The sequence below is a fragment of the Hypanus sabinus genome, chromosome 17, assembly GCF_030144855.1.
Source record: "Hypanus sabinus isolate sHypSab1 chromosome 17, sHypSab1.hap1, whole genome shotgun sequence".
Classification (NCBI taxonomy): domain Eukaryota; kingdom Metazoa; phylum Chordata; class Chondrichthyes; order Myliobatiformes; family Dasyatidae; genus Hypanus; species Hypanus sabinus.
Window position 1 is genome coordinate 50,734,369 of NC_082722.1, and position 27,754 is coordinate 50,762,122.

Here is a 27,754-nt window from a genome sequence, read left to right on the forward strand (position 1 = left end):
TCTAATGCAGAATTAGACTAAAGCAGTTCTTGAAATATTGCAGAACTTAGGGAATTTATGGAGATTAGCAGAAAGGTGTCCTTGACTTGGCAGGCTTTGAAGGACAAGCTGCAAAGAGACAAACATGAGCACAGCCTGTAATCCACCTGGGTGTCAGCAATCCACTATGCACCATGATTTAATTTGCTGTACCCCCAAAAAAGACTACAAATAACCGCTGGATATTTGAGACATGGGAAGTAGTAAATGTGAACAAGTTGGTACACAATGAAATGAATGCCTATAATGTACATGACATCACTGGATCAGCCTATCTTACCTAACCTGTACTGTCATCTTATCCAGCCCTCTACATGACAGCTATAGTGCAACATTATACTTTCTACAGCACATGATAAACTACATCAGTACACAATACATCTGTCCAGTCCACCCTGGTTGCCTGCCATGCTATTCCCCTACCCAGAGTTGCTACTTATTTTGCAGAGCTGGCTACTGCTGGTAACATTCTGTGAAATTGAGTTTTTCCTTCACAAGAAAAGTCCAGCTTCAAGAACTGTCTTGATGGCTAAAAGATTAGCTTTATTTGTCACATGCACAATGAAAGAAAATAAAATGTGTCATTTTGCATCAAATCAAATCAAATCAAATCAGTGAAGATTGCCACGCTTACATAGCATGCCTGCAACTCACTAACCCTCACCGTGTGTCTTTGGAATGTGGAAGAAACCCTGAACACCCAGAAGAAACCAGAGCAGTGGGAGGGAGAACATTCCAGCTCCCTGCATACCGTAGTGGGAACTGAACCCCATCTTACAGTTGCCTGCTGTACACTGACGTGCTAACCGCTCCGCTCCACTACCATGCTGATCTAGGTTACTGAGCCAACTCATCAGTGCTCCAGGTATCAGAATTTGAAAGCTTGGTCACGTGCCTTCCATTCACAAATATGGAAAAATATTCAAAACCATTAAAATTTATCATCTTTTTAGGAAGTTAAAAAGAAATGGAAAAATGAATAGCCATGATGCACCATCAATAACTCTCGGAGACGGGAGTCAAAAGATAGGCTTTTATTAGCTGCAAATGTGACCACAACATCTTGGAGACTGAGGGAGGAGCAGTGCCTCCAATCACCTTTATACAGGGGTCTGTGGGAGGAGCCACAGGAGCAGTCAGCAGAGGGGTGTGTCCAGACAGGTATACACATAGTTTACCACAAGCAATCACAGGAAACAATCTGGAAACCATTTTGAAGGGAACTGAACTACTGAAAGATTAGCTGAAACAAAAACGCAAAACACTGGAAATTCTTAGTAAGTCAGGCTGCATCTGTGGGAAGAGAAACAGAATTAACATTTTAGGTTGAAAACCTTTCCTCAGAATAATGAAGAACACTTTTGGAATTGTATTTAATTACTTGTTCAATTCCGATGTAGCTATACATAGAAACAAAGAAAATAGGTGCAGGAATAGGTCATTCGGCCCTTCGAGCCTGCACCTCCATTCAGTATGATCATGGCTGATCATCCAACTCAGAACCCTGTACCTGCTTTCTCTCCATACCCCCTGATCCCTTTAGCCACAAGGGCCATATCTAGCTTCCTCTTAAATATAGCCAATGAACCGGCCTCAAGTGTTTCCTGTGGCAGAGAATTCCACAGATTCACCACTCTCTGTGTGAAGAAGTTTTTCCTCATCTCGGTCCTAAAAGGCTTCCCCTTTATCCTTAAATTGTGACCCCTCATTCCGCACTTCCCCAACAGCAGAAACAATCTTCCTGCATCTAGCCTGTCCAATCCCTTTAGAATTTTATACGTTTCAATAAGATCCCCCCTCGATCTTCTAAATTCCAGTGAGTATAAGCCTAGACGATCCAGTCTTTCTTCATATGAAAGTCCTGCCATCCCAGGAATCAATCTGGAAAACCTTCTCTGTACTCCCTCTATGGCAAGAATGTCTTTCCTCAGATTAGGGGACCAAAACTGCACACAATATTCTAGGTGCGGTCTCACCAAGGCCTTGTACAACTGCAGCAGAACCTCCCTGCTCCTGTACTCAAATCCTTTTGCTATGAATGCCAACATACCATTTGCCTTTTTCACCGCCTGCTGTACCTGCATGCCTACCTTCAATGACTGGTATACAATGACACCCAGGTCTCGTTGCATCTCCCCTTTTCCTAATCGGCCACCGTTCAGATAATAATCTGTTTTCCTGTTCTTGCAACCAAAGTGGATAACCTCACATTTATCCACATTAAATATACATGTTCAGGGAAATCTTAAAACGTTGATTAATTTTGGTAAGCCAACAATTTCATGCTGTTTTTCCAAATACATTTTCAACCAACAGATAAAAGTCTACAAAACGTTAACCAACTTCAAAAGGTGAACATTCAGTCATTCAAAACCCCCTAGAATATATAGCAAAGGCAGCACAAGAATAATCTGAATTAAGCCTTGAAATTAGTACACAGTAACAATAAAAGGAGAAGCTATGTATCCTTTAGGGGGAAAATTATATTCAAAATTAAAATCAGTACTCTAAACATTATTTAAGAAACATACTTCCTTAAACGTGTTTCAACTACTTCACAAGCTTCAAACTGCTGATCCCTGTTACATTTACCATGTCACATTTTCTCTGTATCATTGTCTTAATAATGTACACTATTTCTTGTATTTGCCTCTAATTTCCAGTTTAATTAACAGCACTGTATTAAAGATAAGTTTATATGTTTAGAGAGCAACTTCCAGCAGGGAGGAATTAAATGTAAAACAGATTAGAAAGCAGCTGTATGAGCAACTACTGTACTGTACTTCAAGGGACAACTGGTAAATAAAAACTACCTGTACACCTGAGGGTCTTACTCAAGGTACCCATTCAATATGGCATCCAACTTTTAATGGTATAACATCATTGGAAAAATTTTAAAAGAGAAGTATTTTTAAGAATGCTTAAAATTCAAAATCACAGGCAGATAGGGTCATAAAGAAAGCTTTTGGCACATTGATTTATGACAGTATAGGAGATGGAATGTTATGTTGAAGTTGTATAAGACGGTGGTGAGGCCTAATTTGGAATATTGTGTGCAGTTCTCATCAGCAACCTACAGGAAAGGTATCAACAAGGTTGAAAGAGTGCAGAGATAATGCACAAGGATGTTGTCAGGACCTGAGTATTACGGAAAGGTTGAATAGGTTAGGACATTATTCCCTACAGCGTAAGGGGTGAAGATAGATAAATAGATAGGGTAAATGCACGCAGGTTTTTTCCACTGAAGTTGAGTGAGGTTAAGAATAAAAGGTGAAATGTTTGTGGGGAACATGAGGGGGAGCTTCTTCATTCAGAGGGTGGTGAGAGTGTGAAATGAGCTACCAGCAGAAGTGGCAGATGTGAGTTTGCTTTCAACATTTAAGAGAAATTTAGATGGAGTGGGTATGGAGAGAGCTGGTCCAGGTGCAGGTCAATGGGACTCGGCACAGGCCTGACAGGCCCAAGGGCCTGTTTCTGTGCTGTAGTACTCTGTGACCAAATTCTTTTCAGCCTGGTTTTATCCCATTTCCCCCCTTCATTCTACCTTGGATTTAAATTTCAAGGCATAAAAAAAAATGCAGATGCTGAAATCTAGAGCAAAAATAACAAGCTCCGGATGGGTCAAGCAGTATATGTGGAGGGAAATGGACAGCCAATATTTTGGGTTGAAACATTCATCTGGACTGGTCTCAGTGTATGTCAATAAATAAATGAGTGAAAATGGTGTCAGTGATATACAGCAACGTTTTGCAGGCAGCGCACAAAACTACAAGATATTCTACTAATTATACTTCTGGACTATAATCACTGCAATCTGCAGTCTGTAACTTCCCTTTAAGAAAAGTGTTTTTGAACTGTCTAAATAAACCAGAGATTTTACTATCTCCTGAAGGATTTGGCAAACTTGACTCTGCAGAATGCAGGTATGGCCACTGCTACAGGAGTGGACTTCAGGCCAGATTAAAGCAGAAAACAAACCGGTGTTCAGCTCACTTCTCTATGTCAGGCAAGATCCCCAATTTAAGCCCATTCCGTGTGCCTGTGTTCTCCCACTCATCTTGCTACTACCATTGGGCAGGGAGTGCAGATATTTTGGATCACACACGTTCAGCTTTGGGGGCAGCTGTTGCCCCACAGCCATCATGCTCCTGGATCAGCTTCATTGTTCCAGCACTGAACTAACTCTATAGCTGTGGACTTAATTTCAGGCACTCTGTAGTTCATGTTCTATTGATAATTTCTTTACTGTGTTTTTACTAATGACATGATTTGTTCTTTTTCACAGACTATATGTTTGTTGGTCTTTGTTGCGTGTTGTTTTTCGTGGATTCTATTTCACCTCTTTGTTTTGTGGCTGCCTGCAAGAAGGTAAATCTCAAAGTTTTATATGGTGTACATACTTTGATAATATATGTACTTTAAATTTTCTTTATTAGAAGAACCAGATCCCTTTGCACTCAGATAATTTATAATGTGGTCTACAAGTTACAACGGGAGATAGAAAATGCATGCCAAAAGAGCAATGTTATAACAGTCATGGGGGATTTCAATATGTAGGTAGATTGATTAGTGCGGGATTGCAAAAGCAGGAATTTTCTAGAGTGTCTACGATATGGCTTTTTAGAGTAAATCATGCTTGAGCCCTTAGGGACCAGCTACTCGGATTGGGCGTCATGCAATGAATTGGAATTGATTAGAGAACTTAAGGTTAAAGAATCCTTAGGGGCAAGTGATCAGAATATGATTGAATTCACCCTGAAATTTGAGAAGGAGAACTTATAGTCAGGTGTATCAGTATTACAGTAGAGTAAAGGGAATTACAAAGACACAAGAGAGGAGTTTGCCAGAATTGATCGGGAAAGAACACTGGCAGGGATGAAGGCAGAGCAGCAATGGCTGGAAATTCTGGAAGCTATTTGGAAGGCACAGGATATATACATCCCAAAAAGGAAGAAGTATTCTAAAGGCAAGATGACACAGCCATGGCTAACAAGGGAAGTCAAAGCCAACAAAAAGCCAAAGAGAGGGCATATAATAAGAGTAAAACAGTGGGAAATTAGGGAATTGGGAACCATTTAAATACAAATAGAAGGCAACAAAAAAAAATCATTAAGGTAAAGATGGAATATAAAAGTAAGCTAGCCAATAATTTTAAAGAGGATACCAAAAGTTTCTTCAGCTATACAAAGTGTAAAATAGAGTGAGAGTGGATATCGGACCACTGGAAAATGACATTGGAAAGATAGTAATGGGGGAAAAGGAAATGGTGGATGAACTGAATAAGCATTTTGCATCAAGCTTCACTATGGAAGACCAGCAGTATGGTGGAAGTTCCAGGTGTCAGCGGTTAAGAAGTGTGTAAAGTTACCATAACTAGAGAGAAGATTCGTGGGAAACTGAAAGTTCTGAAAGTAGATGAGACACCTGGATCAGATGGTGTACATCCCAGGGTTCTGAAAGAGGTGGCTGAAGAGATTGTGGTGGCATTAATAATTATCTGTTAAGAATCACTAGATTCTGAACTGGTTCTGGAGGATTTTAAAATTGAAAATCTCACTCCACTCTTCAGGAAGGGAGGGAAGCAGAAGAAAGAAAACTATAGGCTGGTTAGTCTGAACTCAGTGGCTGGGAAGATATTGGAGTCGATTATTAAGGATGTGGTCTGGGGGTATTTGGAGGCACATGATAAAGTAGGCCACAGTCAGCATAGTTCCTCAAAGGAAAATCTTGCCTGACAGAATCTGTTGGAATTTTTTGAAGAAACAACAAGCAGAATAAACAAAAGAGTTGATGTTGCGTATTTAGTTTTCCCAGAAGGCCTCTGACAAGGTGTCACACGAGTCTGCTTAACAACCAATGAGCCCATGGTATTACAGGAAAGATTCTAGCATGGATAAAGCAATGGCTGATTGGCAGGAGGCAAAGAGTGGGAATAAAGGGAGCCTTTTCTGGGTTGGCTGCAGGTGACTACTGGTGTTCCACAGGGGTTTACATTCAGACCGCTTCTTTTTATGTTATATGTCAATAATTTTGGATGATGGAATTGATGGCTTTGTTGCAAAGTTTACAGACAATATGAAGATAGGTGGAGTGGCAGGTAGTTTTGAGGAAATACAGAGGCTACAGAAGAATTTAGATTAGGAAATCAGGCAAAGAAGTGGAAGATGGAATACAGTGTCGGGAAGTATATGGTCATGAACTTTAATAGAAGAAATGAAAAGGTTGACTATTTTCTAAATGCAGAGAAAATATAAAAATCTGAGGGGGCAAAGGGATTTGGGAGTCCTTGTGAAGGATCCCCCTAAAGGGTAATTTGCAGGTTTAGTCTGTGGCGAGGAAGGCAAATGCGATGCAAGCAATCATTTCAAGAGGACTACAATACAAAAGCAAGGATGTAATGTTGAGACTTTATAAAGCACTGGTGAGGCCTCACTTGGAATATTGTAAGCAGTGTTGGGTGCCTTATCTTTGAAAGGATGTGCTGAAATTGCAAGGGTTCAAAGGAGGTTCATGAAACTAATTCCAAGATTAAAGGGCTTGTCATATGAACAGTATTTGATGGCTCTGGGCTTGTATTCACTATAATTTAGAAGAATGAGGGGTGACCTAATTGAAACCTATTGAATGGTAAAAGGCCTTGATAGAATGGAAGTAGAGAGGATATTTCCTGTGCTGGGAGAGTCTAAGACCAGAGGACACAGCCTCAAAATAGAATGGAGGTGAAGAGGAATTTCTTTAGCCAGAGAGTGGTGAATCAATGGAATTCTTTGCCATGGGCAGCTGTGGAGGCCCATTATTTAAGGCAGAGGCTGATAGATTCTTGATTAGGGCTGAGGCAAAAATTGGATCAGCCATGATGAAATGGTGGAGTAGACTTGATGGGTCATATGGTGTAATTCTGCTCCTATATCTTATGGTCTTACAGTCCTATAATCTCTTCCCTTCCTGCCAAATGGACAGTTTCAGATTTTGCCATGTTAAATTCTATTTGCTAAATCTTAACTCATCTGTAAACTGAAGCAACCCTTGGAGGTGCCTGCAACATTTCAGTGCTATTTAATTTTTTTAATATTATTGCATTGAATTATAAAAGATGCATATATTACTGTAAGATAACTGCTGCATAGGATTACAGAATGGACTCAACTTTATAAACAGTCCAATGACAATTACAATAAGATGCTTTTCCAGTTAAGATATTTCCCTTCAACCAAATACTTAGAGTGGTAAAACAACAAAATTACCAGAAGTGTCTGCAAAATGACAGCACAAGTCAATAAGGAATAACTGGTACCTTACGATAATAGGATCTCTTCATCAGAAGGTAAGTGTTCAGCAAGCATTACACAGTAACAGTATTTTGAACAAGTACTGCCTTGGAACACATTTCACTAAACAAAATGAGAACCAGGAAATACAGGTTCACATGTACCAAATAAATCATTCTGTCAGTTGGGAATTCTACAAATATACATCGGCTGTTGTTTATCAATTATAGTTCAATGTTCAACACCATCATTCCCCCCAGCAATAATCAACAACCTTCAAATCCTGGGCCTCTGTACCTCTCTCTGCAACGGGATCCTCACCTTGATTATCGGGAGACCCCAGTCAGTACAGTCAACGGCTGCATGTGTCCTTGAGCAAGGCACTTAACCACACATTGCTCTATTCAAACATTTGTACTTACTCACTAATGCATAGTTCCATCACTAACAACAATAGTTGGGGTATTTATTGGGCCCACAGATGTCAGCAGCAAAATATTAAATGCACTGAAAACTTCACTAAGTGATTTTGGCAAGTCCCGAAGCTGAGAAAGCTACCACATGGATAAGGACCATGGAGCAATTCAAGGAACAAAACTGTGAATGCTCATCAATACTCTAAAGGTCTAGACAGGATAGATTAAAAGGAACACATGGGATACAGTTTGTTAAATATGTTCAGGAAAGTTTCTTTCATCAGTATGTAGAAATCCTAACCAGAAACGTGCGATAATGGATCTGCTAATAGGGAATAAGAGAGGGAAGGTGACGGAAGTTTGAGTAGGTGAATACTTTGCATCCAATGATCATATGCCATTAGTTTCAAAGTAAATATGCAATAAGTTAGGTCTGGTCCACAGGATTAGATTCTAAATTGGAGAAAGGCCAAGTTTGATGGTATCAGAAAGGAACTGGCAATTGTGGATTGGGACAATCTGTTTCTGGCGAAGATGTACTTGGTAAGTGGGAAATCTTGAAAAATGAAATTCTCAGAGTACAAAATTTGTATGTGTCTATCAGAAAAATAGGTGAAGATAACAAGTGTGGGGAACCTTGGTTTTCAAGAGATGTTGAGGCACTGGTTAAAAAAAAGGGAGGTGCATAGCAAGTATAGACAAGTAGGAACAAATGAGGTGCTTATGGAGTATAAGAGATGTAAGAGAACACTAAAGAAAGAAATCAGAAAGACTAAAAGAAGGCATGAGTTTGCTCTAGCAGACAAGGTGAAGGAGACTCCTACGGGATTCTACAGATATGTTAAGAGCTAAAAGATTGCAAGCGACAGAATTGGTCCTCTGGAAGACCAGGATGGTAATCCATGTGTGGAGCCAAAGCAGGTGGGGGAGATCTTAAATGAATTCTTTGCATCTGTATTTACTCAGGAGAGGAACACAGTCTACAGAAGTGAGGCAAAGTGGCATCAACTTCATTAACCCTGTACAGAAGATATTTGCTACCCTGAGGCAAATCAGGGTGGATAAATCTCCAGGGCCTGACAGGGTGTTCTTTTGGACCCTATGGGAGGTATGTGCAGAAATTGAAATCATCCTTACAAAAGGAGAAGTACAAAGTATTGTAGGGTTTGCAATGTTGTTTTGCTGTTTAAAAAAGGCTCTAAACATAAACTAGGAAATTATAGGCTGGTGAGTCTGACATCAGTTGTGGAAAACTTATTGGAAGGTATTCTAAGGGACCAGATAAATAAGTATTTGGATAGACATGGATTGATTAAGAATAGTCATCATGGATTTGTGCATGGTAAGTAATGTCTAATCAGTCTTATAGAGTTTTTCGAGGAAGTTACCAGTAAAGTTGATGTAGGTAAGGCAGTGGACTTTAGTAATGCATTTGACAGGGTCACGCATGGGAGGCTGGTCAATATTTTGTCGCTCAGCTTTCAGGATGAGGTTGTAAGCTGGACTAGACATTGGCTTTGTGGGAGAAGCAGAGAGTGGTAGTAGAGGGTTGCCTTTCTGATTGGAGGCTTGTGACTAGTGGTGCGTTTCACGGATCAGTGTTGGGTCCTTTGTTGTTTGTCATCTTTATCAGTGATGTGGATGATAACTCGATCAGCAAATCTGCAGTTGTCACCAAGATTTGGGGTGCAGTGGACAGTGAGGAAGGCTATTGTGCTTTGCAGAGGGATCTGCATTTACTGAAAAATGGCAGATAGAAATTACACAGTGAACAGTAGGGCGCTGAGCAGTGAGGTGGAACAAAGGGATTTGGGGAAACGTCCATAATTTGTTAAAAATGGCTTTACAGGTAGGGTCATTAAGAAAGCTTTCGGTACTTTGGCCTTCATATATCAATATATTGAGTACAGGAGATGTCTTATTCCCTAATAGCAGATCCAGAATCACACGTTTCTGGTTAGGACTTCTACGTACTGATGAAAGAAACTTTCCTGAATGTATTTAACAAACTGTACCCCATGTATTCCTTTTACTCTATCCTGTCTAGACCTTTACAGTATTGATGAACATTCACAGTTTTGTTCCTTGAATTGCTCCATGGTCCTTATCCATATGGTAGCTTTCACAGCTTCAGGACTTGCCAAAATCACTTAATGAAGTTTTCAGTGCATTCAATATTTTGCTGCTGACATCTGAAGACCCATTAAATACCCCAGCTATTGTTGTTGGCGACAGAACTATGCATTAGTGAGTAAATACAAATGTTTGAATAATGGTGGGGAATAAACAGTTTAAAGCATTGGCTATCTCTGATTAGCAACTGCAATGCCGTCTGTTTCAGGCGCTTAATTATACATGATCTAATCACTACCAAGTAATACTACGTAGTACAAGAAATGCCCGGTATACTGTATGAATATTTATTACCATACCAGTGATATCAAACCCTATCCACTCAGTATTTTAAACAATGCCACGCGAATTTGCACATATACCCGGATGGACAAGCGGCCCTCAGTTTACCATTGCATGAGCAAAACGGTGATTCCAACAAAACTGCATTGAAGTATGGGCGGAATAGTCCGGGGGTTTTACTCTAACCAAACTACCACAGGTTTTGGGATTATTGAACGCGGACGGTGAAGGCGAACGATGAGGCTGTCACTGGAACAGTACGTGAGACGGAAAGGTCTGGGCCCCGGGGAGCCGGCCCCACGTCTGACACTAACCTGGCTCGGCTTGCACCGTGACAGCGGCCGCTGGCTCCGCCTCTCCCTCAGCCCGTCGCTGCCTGCCGCCGGTCCATCGCTGCCGCTGAGCCTCCGACAGCCTTTCCATCTTCTGTGCCATGGCGGAAGACACGAAGCGCCCGCGTTTGTTCCGTTTCATCCTCTTCTGGAGTGAAAACTTTAAATCGCAAACATTTTCTTTCACTAAAAATGCTTCGCCAAAAACGAACTGTAAACAACCGGAAACGGCACGAAGGGGAACTGCGAGGTGCAATGTCCCTGCTGCACGTTGATGCCGTGTAAACAGTTCCGGGAGCAAAGAGGGGCGAACGCCGACTATAATTAAACCGTGGGTGCCAGGAATCTGAAATTACAAATAAAATCACAATAGCCTGAAAGCATTCAGAAGTTTTGTAGCAACTGCACGGAAAAATGTTTTCTCTATGATTAATTACGATGTTGTTACATTTCATTAACACTTTTCGCCAACAATGCGTCTATTATATTATTAAAATCCGTTTATTTTTATTTTATACAACTGCTCTCGTTCTTGAGGGAGGTAAAATCCGAACTCAGAACTGCATCTACATCCATAACAACATTTTAAGTTGAAAGTGTAATGTTCTGGCTCCTTCCCGAGGTTTGCAAAGACTGGGCGCGGGCCGGCTCGGTGTTGCCCCGAGTTACGAGCGGTTCCGGTTCCGGGGCGCCGGGCGCATGCTGGTGGAGATGCGGCCGCTGACGGATGAGGAGACGCGGCTCCTGTTCGAGAAATTGGCCAAATAGTGAGTGACTGTGGTCGGGATCGACAGTGACCTGGGGGTTAGCGATGTGAGGAGGAGCCGGCACACTGATGAGGGGAGACTGGGGAGAGGGTGGCTTGTTGTATTCGTGGCAGAGAATGAGTTTGCAGTGGGAGGTGAGGAGGGAACATGGGGGTGGGGGAAGTGGTGTTGAAAGTGGAGTGGCTTTGGGAACGATGGGTCGGGGAGGGTTATGGAATGAGTAGAGACGAACTGGGCTTGGGATGGAAAGTAAAACAATAGGTTCAGCTGTGGGCTGAGTTTAATGATTCACTTTAGAAATTCTGGCTTTTGCAGTATTGGAGAAAATATTAAGCTACTGGTTGATAGACCTGATGGAACCTATTGCTTCCGCTTGCACAACAATCGTGTTTATTATGTAAGGTGAGTGCAATATGTATTTATTCCTACACTTTTACAGATTCAGAGTTATGCAGCACAGGAGCCCGTCTTTTAGCTCATATCCTTGTAAATGTGCAGACAATTCCTTGTGGGTTTTATATGCCACTTTTAAAAGCAAGCAGGACCCATTGTGACTTGTCTACAGAGCAGAAGGTCACTGTGTAATTGGAGATAGTTCCTTGTGTGCTGTATTCACCAGTTTTAAAAAGCAAGCGGGACCTGTCAGGACTTGTCTGCGGAGTGGATGGTTGCTTGGGTTATTAGTAATGAAGCAAGGGCCGAAAAAAGACAAGGTTTAAGCAGAGTGGCCATTGTTGGAGTGTGCCAGTGTTAGAGTGGTCAGGCTTCAGTGAGAACAGGCGGAGGCTAAGGGTGCTGAGTCGTTTGGAATCATTTATTTTATTGTTCAGCTTAAGAGGTGAGAGCCAAAGATATAACAAGTGTAGGAAGTATGGTAGTTAAGGTAATGGAATGCTCCTCTTGTAAGATGTGTGATTGCAGGATATCTACAGTCTTCCTGATGACTATACCTGCAGGAAGTGAACTCAGCTTGAGCTTCTGACTGACAAGGTCAAGAAACTGGACATCCTGGAAGCTGAAAACCTCCTAGATGAAACTTCCACTGATGTGGTGGGTGGCTACCAGGAGAGGTCAGGGGAGTGAGCAGGCAGTGCAGGGCTCCCCTTTGGCCATTCCCCATAGCAACAAGTACACATCTTTGAATACTGCTGGGCTGGAGAGGGAGAATGACATATCAGGGCACAGCAGCAGCAGCCAGGCCAATGGCACTGTGACCAGCTCTGGGGCTCAGTTGGGAAGTGTAAAGTCAGGTAGAGCAATAGTGATTAGAGACTTGATAGTCGGGGGCAGGTGGTGGGGTGGGGTTGGATGTGAGATTCTAGGCCATGAAAGAGAGGCCAAGACGGTGTTTTGCCTCCCAGGTGCTAGGGTCCCGGATGTCTCAGAGCGGCTGCAGAGTATTCTCAATTAGGAAGTTGCGCAGCCAGAATTGGTGCTTTACATTGGCATCAGTGAGTATAAGGAGTCTGGAAAGAGGCTGAAGAGCAGGACAGTACAGGTGAGTAAGTGACTGAGGAACTCGTGCAGAAGCAGAGTTTCAGGTTTTGGGATAATTGGAACCTTTTTGGGGCAGAGGTGACCCGTACTAAGGACAGGTTTCATCAATCTGGATGGTTTGGATAGCCTGGCTGGGAGGTTCACTTGTGCTACTCGGGAGGGTTTAAACTAGTTTTGCAGGAATGGGAACCAGAGCAGCAGGTCAGAAAATGGAGGGATGGAGGAAGGTAGCTGATGGGGGCCGGTAAAAACAGGCAGAAGCAAAGTAATAGATACAATGGGATGTATAGTTAGAAGTGTGTATTTATTTCAATGCTAGGAGTGGTATGGGTAAAGATGATGAACATGGATCAGTACATGGAGCTATGGTATTGTGGTATTACAGAGATTTGGTTGAGAGAGGGACTGGAATGGGTGCTTAATGTCCCAGGGTTTTGATGTTTTAGAAAAGATAGCGAGTGAGGTAAAAGACAGGGTGGAGTTGCACTACTAATCACAGCTGCACTCAGAGGGGACATAATGGAGGGCTCATCTACTGAGTATATGGGTAGAACTCAAAAATAGAAAGGGTGCAATCGCTTAATGGGATTGTACTTTTGACCCGCCCCCAACAGCCACTGTTTAAGGAACTGATATGTAGGCAGATTAATCGTCGGTAGGTCGTATCTGGAGCATTGGGGGGAACAGCTGCTATTGGATAAGTCCGCATCTGGCATGTGGAGGGTGTTTGAAGATCAACTGCATAGAGTACAGGGCAGGTATGTTCTGGTCAGAGAAAGGGACAAGGATGGCAATGTAAATGGACCTTAGATGTTGAGGGTAATGAATTTCATCAAGAAGGAAAAATATGTTAAGTTTATTTATTTCGAGGTATAGTGCGGAACTGGCCCACTGAACTGCACCACTCAGTAAAGCACTTATTTAGCACTTGTCTATTCACAGGACAAGTTACAATGACCAATTAATCTACTAAACAGCAGGTGTTTGTTCTGTGGGAGGAAAACAGTGCACCCACAGGAAACCCACATGTTCACGGAGAGAACATACAAACACCTTGCAGGTAGTGCCTAATTGAACTCCAAACTCCGGAACACCCTGAGCTGTTATCAATGCACCCTTTACACAGCTGTGCGAACCAACAATTCCTCCAAGCAGGAACTTTTTACACGGCCTGAAAACTGAGCGGCACTTTAAATATTTTGTTTTGCAATATGCATGCTGTGAACATTTAGAATGAAAATTGAAAAATCACATACTTTTATTTATTAATTGAAGGATAGAATGAAATGCAATACAACAAAAATCTTTCATGTTTCATAAACTTTTAAATTTATAGGTGTTGGTGTTCAGCAGGCTGGCTGTTTATTAACAATGAGCTACTGAACTCAATTCTGTGTTTATTGTTACAATTTGTAACAGTTTAAAACTTAAAGCATTGACAATGTAAATATGTTGAAGCTCTAAAATGTTTCAAAGCAAAGTTTGTGGTGTGTATATTATTTAGAAAATTTATGGATTCTGTTGATTAACGCAGTTAATTCCAGGGTATTTCACAATTATCTTAACATATAAAATTCCTGCTGCACTATAGCAGTGTCTGTGCACGGCCGCATATCTACGTAGCTTAGAGGGAACAGGGCTGTAATAGTGTCAAACACTACCATGGTGCCCAAAATAGCCACAATAGGAAGCTGGAATCAAGCAGGGCCCATTAGGATTATAAAGTAGCCAGGAAAGGAATTAGGAAAGCCAGGAGGGGCTACAAAATGTCTATTGGCGAGTAAGATTAAAGGAAGTTCCAAGGCATTCTATACATACATCAAGAGCAAGGGGATAACTAGGGAGAGGGTGGACCACTCACGGATAAATGGGGGAACATTTCCTTGGATACAGAGGATATGGGTCAGGTCCTTAGTGAGTACTATACATCAGTATTTACCAAGGGGAAGGACGTAGAGGATAGGGAAATCAGTGCTGAGCCGTTGATATGCTAGGGCATTGCTAGGTAAAGGAGGAGGTGGTGTTGGGTCTTTTAACGAGTATTAAGGGTGTAAGTCCTCAGAGCTTAATGGGATATACCCCAGGTTATTGAGAGAGGCAAGAGAAGAGATTGCTGGAGCCTTGACCAATAACTTTGTGTCCTCTCTAGCCACAGGCAAGAGGGTTGGTGGGCAGCTAATGTTGTTCCATTATTCAGGAAGGAAACCAGGGATAATCCTGGAAAAAAATGGACTGGTGGGTCCACGTCATGATAGGGAGATTACAGAAAAGAATTCTTAGAGATATTATTTACGGGCATCTGGAGAACATGGTCTAATTAGAGAGCCAGCATGTACAAGGCAAGCCATGTCTTACTAACCTAACTGAGTTTTTTGTTGAGGTGACAAGAGTGTTTGATGAAGGTAGAGCTGTGGATGTTGTCTACATGGATTTTTGTAAGGTTCCTCACAGGAGGCTCATCCAGAAGATTAAGATGCATGGGATCCATGGTGAATTGGCTTTTTTGGATTCAGAACTGGCTTGCCCATAGAGGACAGAGACTTGTCCAAGCTGGAGGTCTGTGATTAGTGGTGTTTCTTAGGATCTGTACTGGGACCTCTGCTGTTTGTGAGGTATATAAATGATCTGGATGAAAATGCAAATGGGTGGGTTAGTAAGTTTGTAGATGATACAAAGATTGGTGTTATGGATAGCATACAAGACTGGGAAAAAATACAACAGGATATATTGTAGATCATTTGCAGAAATGGCAGATGGAGTTTAACACAGCCAGATGGGAAGAGTTGCATTGGAGTAGGTCAGATGCAAGGAAACTACACTTTTGAGAGCAAGATCCTTAACAGTGTTGATAAGCAGAGAGATCTTGGAGTCCAAATTCATAGCTCCCTTAAAGTGGCTAACAGGTTGCTAGGCTGGTTAAAAAGGCAGGTGGCATGCTTACCTTTATCAGTCGAGGCATTGAGCTCAAAATTGAGGAAATTATGTTGCAGCTTTATAAAATTAGGCTGCATCTGGAATATTGCATACAGTTCCTGTCTCCCCATTATAGAAAGAATGTTGAGGATTTGGAGAGATTGCAGAAGAGGTTTACCAGAATGCTGCCTGGATTAGATAGCATGTGCTATAAGAAAGATCGGACAAATCTGGGTTCTTTTCTCTGGAGCAGCAGAGGATGAGGGGAGATTTTTCAGGTTTATAAGATTATGAGAGGCATAGACAGAGTAGACAGACTGTATCGTTTTTCCCAAGTGCTCAAATGTCTAATACCAGAGGGCATGCATTTAAGGTGAGAGGGTATAATTTCAAAGGAGGTGTGAGGGGCAAGCTTGTTTTTCACAAGAGTAGTGGGTGTACTGTCTACTGTGGTGGTAGAGGCAGAAACATTAGAGACTTCGAAGAGACATTTAATTAGGCATATGAATGTGAGGAAAAATGGAAGGGTATGGACATTGTATAGGCAGAGGAGATTAGTTAGGCAGAGCCAAAGGGCCTCCTCTTGAGCTGTACTGTTCTATATTTTAACCCTCTCCTACACTTATGTCTTGACATGACTTATCTGTCTAAAAGTCTCTTAAGTACCATAATTGTACCTAACTCTATCATTTTCTTTGGCACCCTGTTCTATATATGCCCCACCCTCTGTGTGAAAAGGCTGCTTCTCTGATGCTTTTTAAATTGTTCACCACTCACTTTAAATGTATGCTTATTAGCTTTGGACTTCCCTATCCTGGAGAAAAGTCTATGACTATTCACTTTATATATGCCCCTATAATTTTATAAACCTCCATAAGGTCATCCTTCAGTGATCAAGGGATAAATATCCTGGCCTATCCACATTCTCCCTCTGACTAAAATCCTCCTGTCCTGGTAACAACCTTGAGGCTTTTTGCGCCCTTTCCAGTTTATTGACGTCCTTCCTAAATCAGGGTGACAGAACTGTGTGCAATATTTCAAATGTAAATTTATCAGTGTCTTGCATAGCTATAGCATGATGTCCCACTTCCTGTAGTCAATATCTTCGCTGATGAAGACCAGCATTTCAAACAGTCTTTAATACCCCATCCATCCGTGTCAGCGATTTCAAGGTATGATCTACCTGCACCCCTAGATCTCTTCTGCAACACTCATCAGGGCTTTACTGTATGACTTGTCCAAATTGGTAGCACAAAATCATGAGAAATGGTGGACCCACCCATTGCCAATTCCTGCTTCACATCTGACCACAGGCCTCCAGTGGAAAAATGACTCCCTGTCACCACCCTTTACCAGCTCAGCCTGTCTCCAACTATTAGGCCAAATCTCATATCCAGTTGGCTAGTCCATCTAGATCGAATGTGGTCTAACCTCTACGCGGTACCTAGTCAGAGGCCTTGCTAAAGTCTGTGTGATTGGTGGGAAAGCATGGAGGAGTACAGCAGAAAAGGAAAAGTTGTGAATGATAATGGAGAGCTTAGGACTATGGGAAATCCACTGTTTATCCTTCTGAGTTGGAAGTCATCTGTATTACTTGTGATTCATTTTGAGCAACTGAGTGTTTGGACTGGTTGGTCTGGTACAATAAATCATGAAGACTGTAGAGGTATAAAAAGTGCAGAGGTGAAATTAATAAGGAAAGCAGGACAAAGAGGATATGTGCATAAATTTGAAAAGATAAAATCAAGGACCTTAAGGTGCTGTATAAAGTGGAAGAGAATCATATGTTATGGATACAAGACATTGACAAAGTATCAATTGGAATTTAATCCCAAGAGGTTTAAAGTAACATTTGAATAAGGTAAACAAGACAAGGGAATATATGATCAATAGAAAAGCACAGATCTGGATAGAGGACAAGAGATCTTCCTAATCTTCTTATCTACCTGGCTTGCTTGTCTGAAGGGAAGCGAAAAGGGTAGATAAGGTGGATAAGAAGATACTTGGGATATTTGTTGACACACAGAAAATAAGGACTGGAAAAAGATATCTGAACTAAATTTGTTGCTTCATGTTGTTCTAGTTACCACTTTACAGAAAATATTTGATGGCAACAGAAACTTATGAGGATATTACCAACCTGATAATGCTTACTTTCATATGAAGCAGAATGATGGGAGATATAATCAAAATAGAATCCTTAACAAGTTGAATGAGATCATCTTAATTCATCCACCAGTGAGGATTTGGCAAAGGTACAAAGTAATTGGTAGGATTAGAGATGGGAGAACCGTTTTGCATAAAGAATGACAGGCATCTGCAACTGCTGTCTAAGAATATCACATTTCAAAATAAAGGAGTTGGTTAAGCATCTGAAGGTGCCATAACCTATGCAACATCAGACCAAGAGCTTAGAAATGGACTATTGTTTGGGCATGATGGTGGTGATGATGGCATCCGTTAGTCTTGCGAGACCATGGATCTGCGCCTGGAAAGTCCTCTCCAGGGCACAGGCCTGGGCAAGGTTGTATGGAAGACTGGAAGTTGCCCATGCAGCAAGTCTCCCCTCTCCACACCACTGATGTTGTCCAAGGGAAGGGCAAAGGCTGATACAGCTTGGCACCAGTGTCGTCGCAGGAGTTGCCAGAACGAGGTTGAAGACAGCGTCGACTGCCTTAGGGACTCCAGCTCCGGATTTGTCCTCTGGGTTTACTCCCAATGCCTTTACCATAGTGGGTATGGCTGCAAGGCAGCGGAGGTTTGAAATCAGAGTTTTCCCTCTCTTAGATGGTCTGCCTTCCCAGGCTGATGAGCTCCATCTAGCTGAAGTTTAGGCATAGCTGAATACAATTGGCCAAATGATTTTCTTCTTGCTGTGAGTTTTAATAACTTCAAGTTAAGCATAATAGGAGGTGGAGAGAATGGTATGATGACTAAAGAATCCCAGTGGGTTACAAGGGAACTCCTTGTAACAAATACTTATGAAGAATGAAATTGATATTTGTGAAAAAGTATTCACATAATTAAGGAAAGTTCAACGAAGAAATAGCAATTGTATAAAATGACTTTTTTTTAGGATGTATCTGACAATGTGGCTTCTCTGTTGCAGTGAGAAAATTCTGAAATTGGCAACAAATATTTCTCGAGATAAACTTGTTTCACTTGGAAGCTGCTTTGGGAAATTCACCAAAACTTCAAAATTCCGCCTTCACATTACGGCACTTGACTATCTGGCTCCTTATGCTAAGGTAGGTTCTTGCACTGGATTGAAGCATCATTGCGCATAATGGAGGGAAATCTGTGTTATCTTATATGGAACGATGTCTTTATTAAATATTAGGATTGTTAGGTATTTGAAGATAAAAATTTGTGACCTTACTTGTATAGTCATAGAGAAATACAGAACATAAGTTGCCCCTTTGGCCCATCTAGTCCATGCCAAACTATTCCCATCAACCTGCATTGGGACAATAGCCTTACCATCCATGTACCTATCCTCATTTCTCTTAAACATTGAAATTGAGCTTGTATGCACCACTTGTGCTGGAACCACTTGTTACACACTCTCATGACCACCTGAGTGAAGAAGCCTCCCCTCATGTTCTCCTTAAACCTCACCTTTCACTCTTTCACATGATAACTGAATTGTGTTTATGGGTTTTTTTAAGTGATACATTGAAGAGCAATATTCATCATTAGTCAATAGTCAAATTAGACAATAGTCAAAGTAATAACGTTTTTTGTTTAATTTCAGTACAAAGTGTGGGTGAAACCTGGCTCGGAACAATCTTTCTTGTATGGAAATCATATATTGAAATCTGGTTTGGGTCGAATTACAGAAAATACAGCTCAGTACCAAGGTGTAGTGATATACTCCATGGCTGATGTTCCACTGGTAAGAGAAAGGACTGTTTGGCTGTTAACTGTTGAAATATAACAATACTCTATGCAAAGGGGAGGATGTTCAGTAAACATTGGTACCATAATAATAACATTTACTCACAACAGATTCATTGACATTTATCAGCACTTTTAATTGAGTTGAGATGTTACGTTTCTGTGGTATTTTTAAGACACAAAATCAGAAGACTGCAGATTCTGGAAATCTGAAATGAAGTGAAAAAATGCTGAAAATCCTTAAGTTTATTCAACTTTCTATGATGGAGTGAACATGGAGGCATGATTTCAACAGTGGGAAAAATCTGGGACCAGAGAGCACAGCGTCGGAGTAGAAGGATAACTCTTTAAAACAGAGATGAGAAAGAATTTCTTTAGCCAGACTGACAAATCTGGAATTCGTTGCCATATATGGCAGTGGAGGCGATGTCATTGGGTATATTTAAAGCAGAGGTTGATAGGTTCTTGATAAGGGTGTCAAAGATTTTGTGGAGAAGGCAGGTGAATGGGGTTGAGAGGGAAAATACATCAGCAGTGACCAAATGGTGGTGCAGATTCAATGGGCTAAAGGGCTTAGTTCTGCACCTATGTTTTAGGGTATTACAAACGTGTAACCGTGCATTTTGGTATATTCTTCAAATTCCTTTGTTTCTCTGTCAAACTTAGAATCTCTCTTTCCAAAAAATAAGGAATTTATTCTTCCTCCCAAAACTGGTTACTTGCATTTATCCACATTGAACTTTATTTTCAATTTTCTGCCTGTTCTGGAAGTTTATTAATATGCTTCTGTCATTTATTACAAAGCTTTCCCAGTACTGACTAAAGATTTCCCCCCCAAATTTGATATCATTGGCAAATTTAGAAATGGTGCTTTAGATTTTAGAATTTAAATTATGTTGTAGCGGTGTGCTACACGCTGCGCTGAAAATAACGACATGGAGTCGGATAACCATATAACCATAAAACAATCACAGCACGGAAACAGGCCATCTTGGCCCTCCTAGTCCGTGCCGAACCCTTAATCTCACCTAGTCCCACCTACCCGCACTCAGCCCATAACCCTCCACTCCTTTCCTGTCCATATACCTATCCAATTTTACCTTAAATGACACAACTGAACTGGCCTCTACTACTTCTACAGGAAGCTCATTCCACACAGCTATCACTCTTTGAGTAAAGAAATACCCCCTCGTGTTTCCCTTAAACTTCTGCCCCCTAACTCTCAAATAATGTCCTCTAGTTTGAATCTCCCCTACTCTCAATGGAAACAGCCTGTTCACGTCAACTCTATCTATCCCTCTCAAAATTTTAAATACCTCGATCAAATCCCCCCTCAACCTTCTACGCTCCAATGAATAGAGACCTAACTTGTTCAACCTTTCTCTGTAACTTAATTGCTGAAACCCAGGTAACATCCTAGTAAATCGTCTCTGCACTCTCTCTAATTTATTGATATCTTTCCTATAATTCGGTGACCAGAACTGCACACAATATTCCAAATTTGGCCTTACCAATGCCTTGTACAACTTTAGCATTACATCCCAACTTCTGTACTCAATGCTTTGATTTATAAAGGCCAGCGTTCCAAAAGCCCTCTTCACCACCCTACCTACATGAGACTCCACTTTCAGGGAACTATGCACAGTTATTCCTAGATCTCTCTGTTCCTCTGCATTCCTCAATGCCCTACCATTTACTCTGTATGTTCTATTTGGATTATTCCTGCCAAAATGTAGAACCTCACACTTCTCAGCATTAAACTCCATCTGCCAACGTTCAGCCCATTCTTCTAACCGGAATAAATCTCCCTGCAAGCTCTGAAAATCCACCTCATTATCCACAACACCTCCTACCTTAGTATCGTCAGCATACTTACTAATCCAATTTACCACCCCATCATCCAGATCATTTATGTATATTACAAACAACATTGGGCCCAAAACAGATCCCTGAGGCACCCCGCTAGTCACCGGCCTCCATCCCGATAAACAATTATCCACCACTACTCTCTGGCATCTCCCATCTAGCCACTGTTGAATCCATTTTATTACTCCAGCATTAATACCTAACGACTGAACCTTCTTAACTAACCTTCCATGTGGAACTTTGTCAAAGGCTTTGCTGAAGTCCATATAGACTACATCCACTGCCTTACCCTCGTCAACATTCCTCGTAACTTCTTCAAAAAATTCAATAAGGTTTGTCAAACATGACCTTCTACGCACAAATCTATGCTGGCTACTTCTAATCAGATCCCGTCTATCCAGATAATTATAAATACTATCTCTAAGAATACTTTCCATTAATTTACCCACCACTGATGTCAAACTGACAGGTCTATAATTGCTAGGCTTCCTTCTAGAACCCTTTTTAAACAATGGAACCACATGAGCAATACGCCAATCCTCCGGCACAATCCCCGTTTCTAATGACATATTAAAGATCTCCGTCAGAGCTCCTGCTATTTCTACACAAACTTCCCTCAAGGTCCTGGGGAATATCCTGTCAGGACCCGGAGATTTATCCACTTTTAAATTTCTTAAAAGCGCCAGTACCTCCACCTCTTTAATTGTCATAGGTTCCATAACTTCCTTACTTGTTTCCCACACCTTAGACAATTCAATATCCTTCTCCTTAGTGAATACTGAAGAGAAGAAATCATTCAAAATCTCTCCCATCTCCTTCGGTTCCACACATAGCTGACCACTCTGATTCTCTAAGGGGCCAATTTTATCCCTCACTATCCTCTTGCTTTTAATATAACTAGAAACCTTTCGGATTTACTTTCACCTTATTTGCCAAACCAACCTCGTATCTTCTTTTAGCTTTTCTAATCTCTTTCTTAAGATTCCTTTTACATTTTTTATATTCCTCGAGCAATTCCTTTACTCCATGCTGCCTATATCTATTGTAGACATCCCTCTTTTTCTGAACCAAATTTCTAATATCCCTTGAAAACCATGGTGCTCTCAAACCTTTAACCTTTCCTTTCACCCTAACAGGAACAGAAAGATTCTGTACCCTCATAATTTCACCCTTAAATGACCTCCATTTCTCTATTACATCCTTCCCATAAAACAACTTGACCCAATCCACTCTCTCTAAATCCCTTCACATCCCCTCAAAGTTAGCCTTTCTTCAATCAAAAATCTCAACTCTAGGTCCAGTCCTGTCCTTCTCCATAATTATATTGAAGCTAATGCTATTGTGATCACTGGACCCGAAGTGCTCCCCAACACATACATCTGTCAGCTGACCTATCGCATTCCCTAACAGGAGATCCAACACTGCCCCATCTCTAGTCGATACTTCTATGTATTGTTGCAAAAAACTATCCTGCACACATTTCACAAACTCTAAACCATCCAGCCCTTTTACAGAATGAGCTTCCCAGTCTACGTGTGGAAAATTAAAATCTCCCACAATCACCACCTTGTGTTTACTACAAATATCTGCTATCTCCTTACACATTTGCTCTTCCAACTCAAGCGCTCCATTAGGTGGCCTATAATACACTCCTATCAGTGTTACTGCACCTTTCCCATTCTTCAATTCCACCCAAATGGCCTCCCTAGAGGAGCTCTCTAATCTATCCTTCCAAAGCACCGCCATAAGATTTTCTCGGACAAGCAAAGCAACACCTCTTCCTCTGGCCCCTCCTACTCTATCACACCTGAAGCAACTAAATCCAGGAATATTTAGTTGCCAATCACACCCTTCCTGCAACCATGTTTCACTAATAGCTACAACATCATAATTCCAGGTATCAATCCACGCTTTAAGCTCATCCACCTTTCTTACAATGCTCCTAGCATTAAAATAGATACATTTAAGTTACTCTCCATCTCCTCCTCTCTTTCCATCCCTAACAATGCATTCAAATTTATTATCCTTTTCTTTCTTCTCCCCTACATCTTCGGGCTGAGCACATCCCTTCTCCATCACCTGCCTTTCCTCCCTCACACACTGTCTATTTACTTGCTCCACTGGTGAACTAACCTCCTCTCCCATAGTCTCCTCAAATAGTCTCCCGCCCCCCCATCTTACTAGTTTAAAGTCTGCCCTGTAGCCCTAGCAAACCTCCCCGCTAGGATATTGGTCCCCCCACGATTCAAGTGTAACCCATCCTTCTTGAACAGGTCACTCCTGCCCCAGAAGAGGTCCCAATGATCCAGAAACTTGAATCCCTGCCCCCTGCTCCAATCCCACAGCCACGCATTCATCCTCCACCTAATTCTATTCCTACTCTCACTGTCGCGTGGCACAGGCAGTAATCCCGAGATTACTACCTTTGCGGTCCTTCTTCTTAACTGCCTTTCTAACTCCCTATACTCTCGTTTCAGGACCTCTTCCCCTTTCCTTCCTATGTCATTGGTACCTACATGTACCACGACCTCTGGCTCTTCACCCTCCCACTTCAGGATATCTTGGACGCGATCAGAAACGTCCCGAACCCTGGCACCAGGGAGGCAAATTACCATCCGGGACTCCCGGTCACCTCCACAGAAACGCCTGTCTGAGCCCCTGACTATTGAGTCCCCTATTACTATGGACCTCTTTCTTCTAACCCTACCCTTCTGAGCTACAGGGCCGTCCTCTGTGCTGGAGGCTCGACCACTGTCACTCCCACCAGGTAGGCTGTCCCCCCCAACAGTACTCAAACATGAGTACTTATTGTCAAGGGGTACAGCCACTGGGGTATTCTCTAGTACCTGCCTCTTCCCCTTCCTGACTGTAACCCACCTATCTGCCTCCCGTGGTCCCGGAGTGACCACCTGCCTGTAACTCTTCTCTATCACCTCCTCACTCTCCCTGACCAGGCGAAGGTCATCGAGCTGCAGCTCCAGTTCCCTAACTCGGTCCCTCAGGAGCTGCAGTTCGGCGGACCTGGCGCAGATGTGGACGTCCGGGAGGCTCGGAGACTCCAGGATCTCCCACATCCGACACCGAGAACAACAAGCTGCCCTCACACTCATACCTCCCAAATAACTGAAAATACAAGAACTAAAAGATAAGCCTACTGTTCCCTCTGAGCCCAAGCCGTACACTCTGCTCCCGGCGCACTCCGCTGCCCGCAAACGAAGCTGCCCACTTCTTAAGGCGGCGTTCTTTATATATCTTCCCTCCTTCCCGGGCCTCCTTCACTCGCCTGCGCAGTCCCGCCTCTCAGAACTCCGATCAGAGAAGCAATTGGACAATTTGAAAATGGCCGCCACCGCACTTCCTCTCAAGCCTCGCTGTCTTCTTCCAAAACTGCAGTTAAAGAAGATTTTATTCGAACTTCGCGGCCTCGCTTTAAAGCCTCCCTGATCCCACCCTCCCCGGGCATGGATGCTGTAGGGGGCACGTACTCATAGTCCCGCGCGAACTTTTCCCTTTGTTGGTGAAGCAGACCTGGCGCCTTTTTGGGACTGGCTTTTATGCCGGTGTGCTGGCTAGTTGTGAGCCGGTTCAAGTGCGCTAGGAAGTGGGTTGCCACAATGTGTCAATTGTAAATAGCATTCCTTTTCGAAACTCATGTTGAAGATTTGTTATACATTTTATTGTTAGATGTTATGTTCTCACTGTGTGGAGAGATTCCATAATGTTTCTATCAGCAGTGATAAGCTCACTGATCTAGAATTCTCTCATCCTGAAAACTAGTCATTACATTAGTTATCGATCAGACCTCTGGAAGTGATCTTTTTATAGCAAATCATTAAATACTTGTAGCCATGTCTCTACTGTTTCTTTCCTAGATTCTGAATTTGTATGGGTGTATTTTAACTAGACTAAAGTTTTTATTTATTTTGTTAGTTAATATAATCCCTTTTGTACTTATTTTAAAGGTATTTATTTGTTTTCACTTTCAGCATCGTCTTTTATTTTCTCTACTATAAATATCACTAATTTTCAATGCTACTCAACATTATTGGCATTTACATTTAATCTTAGTCCTCTGGCTTTTAATCATTAATAGTAGTCAAGGTCCAATTCAACAGTCTGGATTTCTTAAAAAAATGTCTCTGGTATTTAAAGATGTTTAGTGTTCTTTCTTTCTCTTTTTAGTTTAAATAGAAATCCATGAACCAAAGTGGTTAATACAGCACTTCTACAGTAACTTCCGTAACGTGGAAACTTTATCAGTATTCATTTCATATAGAACATAGAATAGTACAGCACATTACAGGCCCTTTGGCCCACAATGTTGTGCTGACCCTCAAACCCTGCCTCCCATATAACCCTCCACCTTAAATTCCTTCATATACCTGTCTAGTAGTGTCTTAAACTTCACTGGTAATGGTGCAGCAATGGTAGTCAAAGGGAATCTCTGTTGAATCACATTAAAGTTAATACCTGCTAAATGAAATAAGTCTGAAAAAGGATCTTTCAGTGTAGATTGCATAATTCAATTTGTTTGATAAACTATGTTGAAGTTCATTTCTAGTTTCACATTCTGTAAAATCTTCTATTTTTTTTCTAAAGGGTTTTGGAGTTGCTGCAAAATCAACTCAGGAGTGTCGGAAAGTAGACCCAATGGCAATCGTTGTGTTTCATCAAGCTGATATTGGTGAATATATTCGACATGAAGATACCTTGACATAAATTCACCAAAAAAACTATTAATATTGAACTGAGCTTATGAATAGACCTCTGTTTTTCTTCTAGTGTTCTCTGAAGAAAATGTAAGATAAGAATTTCAGAACAATATCAACTTGCAAGAATATTGCAAGTTATATTTTGTAAGTCTAAGTTATATTTTGTAAGTCTAGCAAGTTGTTCTTCAGAACTGTTTAAAGATTGTTAACAGGTACACAAGTATTATTGGAAATTCAAACTACTTAGATTTTTTTTTGTTTGGTTTTAAATTGTTCCTTGCATCCTAAAATCTTCTTTTACATAATGTTGGTTTAAATTATCATCTATTATAGTTGGAAAACACCGCAGCCCTAATTTGATTACATATTTTATTATACAAAATTAAAGGATCATTTTTTCTCAGCACTGTGATTAAAACATTTTTAAAACTGATTAAAATGAGTGAAGATTTTGTGTTCGGAAGTAATTTTTAGATCTTGTTTTTACAGTAAATATTAGCTGGAGCTTGACAGGTGGAAGAAAATCCAGTTAAGAAGTTGAGCTGGATTTCCCTTTCTATTAAGTCTCACTGAACACCAAAATATGAAACATCATTGATAGTCAACTCTGTCCCGTTGTATTGTGAAACTATCCTGTTATTGCTGTCCCTGTCTGGTTTGTCCTGTCAATGCAGAATGCACAAAAAATGCCAATATCACACTGACATTTACATACTGAAAATAAAGGTATAAATGAATGTTGATTTTTACTGTAAATTTCTATTTTTGAATAAGAACCGTATTATACCTTTCAGATCCTGTTCCAATAATATTGTTAGTTGATAAAAATACTCCCACAGAGCAGAAGTTGACATTGTAGGAAGGTATGGTGGTGATCATAATTCGGGTAAGAGAGTGAGTAGTTTCGAGTTCCTGGGTGTCAAGATCTCTGAAAATCTAACTTGATCCCAACATATCGATGTAGTTATAAAGAAGGCAAGACAGCGGCTTCATTAGGAGTATGAAGAGATTTGGCATGTCAACAAATACACTCAAAAACTTATATAGATGTACCGTGGAGAGCATTCTGACAGGCTGCATCACTGTCTGGTATGGAGGGGCTACTGCACAGGACCGAAAGAAGCTGCAGAAGGTTGTAAATCTAGTCAGCTCCATCTTGGGTACTAGCCTACAAAGTACCCAGGACATGTTCAAGGAGCGGTGTCTCAGAAAGGCAGTGTCCATTATTAAGAACCTCCAGCACCCAGGGCATGCCCTTTTCTCACTGTTACCATCAGGTAGGAGGTACAGAAGCCTGAAATCACACACTCAGCGATTCAGGAGCAGCTTCCCCTCTGCCATCTGATTCCTAAATGGACTTCGACACTACCTCACTTTTTTTTTAATATACAGTGTTTCTGTTAATTGCACCTTTTTAATCTATTCAATATACATATACTGCAATTGATCTATTATTTTTTTTCTCTTCTATATTTTGTATTGCATTGAAGTGCTGCTAAGTTAGCAAATTTCATGTCACATGCTGAAGATAATAAACCTGATTCTGACTATAGCATAATTACAGCAAAGAACAAGGATTAAAGGTTCTAAACTGCAGGTATTGCAACCTTATTAGTCTCAGAAATGAATCAG

General features: G+C 41.3%; 2 protein-coding genes across 2 annotated transcripts in view; one reads left to right on the plus strand and one right to left on the minus strand.

Moving 5' to 3' along the window:
- znf276 (zinc finger protein 276) overlaps positions 1 to 10,991 on the minus strand; it is a 50,643-nt gene extending 39,652 nt beyond the window's left edge. The window contains exon 1 of the mRNA XM_059993036.1: positions 10,453 to 10,991. Within this exon, the coding sequence (XP_059849019.1) occupies positions 10,453 to 10,612 (160 nt within the window). The 5' untranslated portion in view covers positions 10,613 to 10,991. The remainder of the gene's footprint in view (positions 1 to 10,452) is intronic.
- A 137-nt stretch (positions 10,992 to 11,128) lies between these two features.
- Positions 11,129 to 26,818, plus strand: nip7 (NIP7 nucleolar pre-rRNA processing protein). Its single transcript, XM_059993038.1, has 5 exons — positions 11,129 to 11,237; positions 11,553 to 11,639; positions 18,757 to 18,895; positions 19,402 to 19,542; positions 26,010 to 26,818. The coding sequence occupies exons 1-5, from the start codon at positions 11,170 to 11,172 to the stop codon at positions 26,127 to 26,129; spliced, it is 555 nt and encodes a 184-aa protein (XP_059849021.1). The 5' UTR covers positions 11,129 to 11,169; the 3' UTR covers positions 26,130 to 26,818.
- The last annotated feature ends 936 nt before the right edge of the window (positions 26,819 to 27,754 follow it).

What these genes read in the sequence shown, in the direction of transcription:
- nip7 (XM_059993038.1), top strand. Translation starts at nt 11,170, where the DNA reads ATGCTGGTGGAGATGCGGCCGCTGACGGATGAGGAGACGCGGCTCCTG. An exon ending in AATCGTGTTTATTATGTAAG is followed by an intron (nt 11,640 to 18,756) that starts GTGAGTGCAATA and finishes TCTCTGTTGCAG; the next exon opens with TGAGAAAATTCTGAAATTGG. An exon ending in ATCTGGCTCCTTATGCTAAG is followed by an intron (nt 18,896 to 19,401) that starts GTAGGTTCTTGC and finishes GTTTAATTTCAG; the next exon opens with TACAAAGTGTGGGTGAAACC.